The sequence below is a fragment of the Talpa europaea genome, assembly GCF_964194135.1.
Source record: "Talpa europaea genome assembly, chromosome: 4".
NCBI classification, from domain to species: domain Eukaryota; kingdom Metazoa; phylum Chordata; class Mammalia; order Eulipotyphla; family Talpidae; genus Talpa; species Talpa europaea.
The window spans coordinates 11,921,345-11,925,640 of record NC_140070.1 but is presented as its reverse complement, the minus strand read 5'-3'; the positions used below and the strand labels follow the sequence as shown (position 1 = coordinate 11,925,640).

Below are 4,296 nucleotides of genomic sequence, written 5' to 3'. Positions count from 1 at the left end.
TTATCTTTATTGGAAAAATGTGCAGCATTGAAAATTAAGGCATAAATGAAAGTTGCATTTTATTGTTACCTGCCCTGGGAAAATTCAGATTGTCAGGTCCCCCATTTGTTAACATTCCACCCATTTCCAAATGCTTAAGGAAACAGACTTAATCTATTTCAATCAAAACTCCATTTCTTCTATGTACTAGGTGGTTTCAGATACTTTCTACCATGGTCATTTAATCACTGAAACAGCTCAGTAGGTATTGACCCCTCATTACAAATGGGGAGAAATAAGCTCAGAAGCCGGTACGGCTAGTGTTTTGTAGAGCTGGGGGACTGGGGTCTAACCTGGGAATGTCTCTGAAATAATTACCCCAATTTTTCTAGCATCACGTAACACTAGAAAATATTTTCTAACCTTCACTTTATGATCAGTGAAAATTCCAAATTTGAATGCATAGCCATTCGAATGAGTAGTAGAGAACTACTACTGAGGTTTGAAGATTTTCTTGAGGTCCATTTGTTTTTAAGATGTTACTGATTTACCACTGACTTACCAGATAAATTAGGGGGAAGAGGTACAGCTTCAGCTCTGTGCAAATGAGCCTCGCCTCACCCACTGACAAAGTTTTAGTGCCTTTCCACTACCCTTACCCCTTCTTCTCCCTACTTCCTCTAATCATACTTTTCAGGGTCTGTTATTTGTCGTGATGTTAGTACATTTTCTTTATTTGTATTTCATCGGTTATAAACCCTCCAATATTTGTCCTTCACTTCCTAAGTACTTTATTGAACATACATTTTTAATCCAGCTATCTGTTGATGAGGCTGCTTCCAAACCTTAGCTAGTGAATAGTGCAGAGAACACAGGGGCGCATATTCTCAAAATATTCGAGGTCCCTTTGACCTAGTAATTTATTACACTAATAGCTTACTTCTATTTAACGAAACTTATGTCAGTATCTTAAAAATTAAATAACGCCTACCAGATATTTATTCCAAATGTGGCAGAAGAATGACAACCAAGGCTCCCCTAGTTGGTAATAAGAATCTTGACTTCTATTTTATAACTTTTAGCCAAGATTTGTCAACTTTAACTATTAAATCAGTTAATAGGTTTCTTCTAGTCATTGAGCCAAAAGATAGTCAATTTTCACTAATAATCTCTGGTGATGATTCAAGAATTACCTAAACCTAAATACAAGCAACTGCTTCCTCCATTGATCATTTTCCATCCCATAAATATAAACACTAGTAAATTCTCGTTGGATTATTTTATGGGGAGAGATCACAATAGTCATTTTTAATTGCTTTCTATGTTACTAAGAATTCTAAAACTTAAGACAATATTGATTTCTAAAAGATTACTCAAAATTCACTCTGGTATTCTATCTTGAACTAGTTTATTATCAACAGAAACTTTTACTGTTTTTTAAAAATTGTACATACACCTTTAGGTGTGAATTCACTGTATCAGATCTACTGCCTCAGAAAAAGTTTGCTTAACAGTACTCATTTTTTAAAAAAACCCACAACCAAGGGACAAGCTAGCTAATAAATGAACAGCAATGTCAAGAACAAAACTTACTTTTGCAAAGCTGCGTAAGTTTTTATATATAGTTCATTAAATTTCAGACCTGAATTTTAAAGAACACTTGTCAATAGGAATACGAGCATGTACGCCTTTCTTTTAACCCTTTTCCTAAATTAATTGTCTAGAACTGGACAGAAAAGATGCTGACATAGTTCCAGACTGTTTTTTTGAAGTAAAAATTAATCTAGCATATAAGACAAAGACAACGGAAGTAATATACACAATTTTATTACAAAATTTTTTTAAAAAACCAAAATGTAACATTCTAAACAACCCAAAATCTTCTATCCATACTAATTCCTACAAGTTTGCTGTGCTACCAAACACAAGTCAAGAAATTAAAGAAACCATTAAATATTTAGAAACATTCAACATCCGAAGCTTTAAAATCTAACTGTATGTAGTAGCCCCTCAAAAAGCTACAAACCTGCATTTTTAAAAAAGTATTTTCTCTACAAAGAATCTTTATCAGCTATACAAAAATCTGTACAGTTTTCATACTGAAGCTAATATTGAGCTGCACTTGAATTCACATTCTTAGCAAAACAGTTGCCGAGCACACATGCACACGCCACGCGCACCATCACAGGACAGCCATTTACTCCTCATCTTCATCCTCCTCCTCGTCGTCCTCGTCTTCTTCCTCCTCTTCCTCCTCCTCCTCATCTTCTGGCTCGTTTTTCTTCTTCGAGCCTGTTGGCCGGCCAGGGCCCTTCTTTCCTGCTTCGCTCTTGCCCTTGGCGCGGTATGCAGCAATATCCTGAAGGAGGGGAAAAAATAAAACAAAATCAGCATCCGGCCTCGTTGCTCAACGGCACAAGCCACTCGGTCCACCACCAACCTAAGCGTGTTGACCAATAACCCCCGCGCCTGTCCACAGGGCTCGCAGAGAGAGGCGGGCTGGGTGCTGGGAGCGGTGGCGCCCCGGCTCTGGAGAGCTCGGGATGCACAGCGGGGCTGCGTGCGCGCGGATGTCAGTCCCTCCACCACCAACATCCGTTTACCTCACGCCCCCACTTCACCTCTCAGCTGTGTCCCCAAAACCCGGCACCGGGCCCTCGAGTTTTCTCGCACGGCGAGCCCAGCAGGGCACCTCGCCACACAATACCCGCGCCCCGGCTTCCACCACCCAGAAGGCGCCCCGCGCCCCGCCGAGCGTCTCCTCAGAACATGGCTGGCGGGCGCGCGCGGGCTACCTGCCGGGCGCGCGCCTCTCAGCCTCTACCTGCTGGGGCCCCGGCCGAGGCACCCCGCGCCCCACGGAACGCGCTCTCGCCGGCCAGACAAGCACCTTCTCATACTTCTCCTTCAGCTTGGCCGCCTTCTGCTCGTACGGCTGCTTGTCCTTGGCGGACTGCTCGGACCACATCTCGCCCAGCTTCTTGGCCGTGTCCCCGATGGACAGGCCGGGGTGCTCACTCTTGATCTTGGGGCGATGCTCGGAGCAGAACAGGAAGAAGGCGGACCTGCGGGGGGCAAGGGTTAGCGCCGCGCCGGGCGCCGGCGGGGGCCGGGGAGGGGGGGGGTCGCGGGGACACTCACGGCGGCCTTTTGGGGGCGTTGGGGTCCTTCTTCTTCCCCTTCTTGTCGCCCTTGGGCGGCACGTAGTTCTTCATCTCCCGGTCGTAGCGGGCCTTGTCGCTCTTGGCCATGTCCTCGAACTTGGACTTCTCCTTCGCGGACATGGTCTGCGGGCGGGCGGGCGGCGGGCTGAGGGCGGCGGGCGGGGGGCGCCGCCCCGCCCCGGGCCCCCTCCGCGCCCCCCGGCCCCCGCCCCGCGGCCCCCGCCCCCCGCGCACCTTCCATCTCTCCGAGCACTTCTTGGAGAACTCGGCGAAGTTCACCGACGAGTCCGGGTGCTTCTTCTTGTGCTCCTCGCGGCAGGTCTGCACGAAGAAGGCGTACGAGGACATCTTGCCCCGCGGCTTGTTGGGGTCTCCCTTGCCCATGCTGGCGGCGGCGCGACCTGGCGGCGACAGCGGGCGGTGGGCGCCGCGGCCCCCGCTTCCCGCCCAAACGCGCGCCCGCGCCCCGCCCGCGCGGGCCCCCCGAGCCGCCGCGGGCGCCCCCGAGGCCCCCTCCGGGCGGGAGGCCGCCCCGGCTTCCACGCCGCGAGCCCCCCTCAGGGGCGGCCTCGCCTCCCGCCCCGCCGCCCCGACTCCGCTCGCCGGCGCGAACCCCGAGAACCACCGCGCCCGGGCGGGCCTGGGGGCGAGCGGGGCGCGCACGGAGGCCCAGGAACCCCAGGCGGCCCGGGGGGATTCTTGCCTGGGGCAGCTTTTCCTCAGAGTCCTGCCGAGCGGCGGCTCCACACGCGCTTCCTCCCGCGGGCTCCGGCGAGAACTGGTTTCTCGCTAACGCCGCCCGCAGCCTCTTGTTTTGCAGACTTCTCCGCGCCACGGCAACTTGACGAGCCGGGCCTCCGGGCACGCCCCCGGCGCGCCGATTGGTTCTGGGGATTATTCAAACCCGGGCAGGTCCCGCCCCCTCGCCACGAACGCTCCCGATTGGCCGGAGTGTCGCCGGGCCCGCCCCCCCAGCCTCAGCCTAGCAGGTTCGGTGGGTCGCCCGGGTCGTTAACTCCCAGACCCGTTAGAACCGGTCAGGGGAGGAATGCAGCGCTCGACCCTGATTGGCGGCGAGCGACGGGTTTGAAAAATGGCGGGCCTGCCGCTGACTGGCTGGGGCGGCCGCCGGGGGGCGTGGCTGGCCCGGGAG

General features: G+C 52.1%; 1 protein-coding gene across 1 annotated transcript; it reads right to left on the bottom strand.

Annotated features, from left to right (window-relative positions):
- Positions 1 to 2,176: 2,176 nt before the first annotated feature.
- Positions 2,177 to 4,042, bottom strand: HMGB2 (high mobility group box 2; the record flags this gene model as incomplete). The annotated part of the gene is made up of 5 exons (XM_084232443.1): positions 3,847 to 4,042; positions 3,378 to 3,544; positions 3,121 to 3,266; positions 2,870 to 3,044; positions 2,177 to 2,338 (listed from the first exon to the last, which is right to left on the bottom strand). The coding sequence occupies exons 2-5, from the start codon at positions 3,525 to 3,527 to the stop codon at positions 2,177 to 2,179; spliced, it is 633 nt and encodes a 210-aa protein (XP_084088569.1). The 5' UTR covers positions 3,528 to 3,544; positions 3,847 to 4,042.
- Between the last annotated feature and the right edge of the window lie 254 nt (positions 4,043 to 4,296).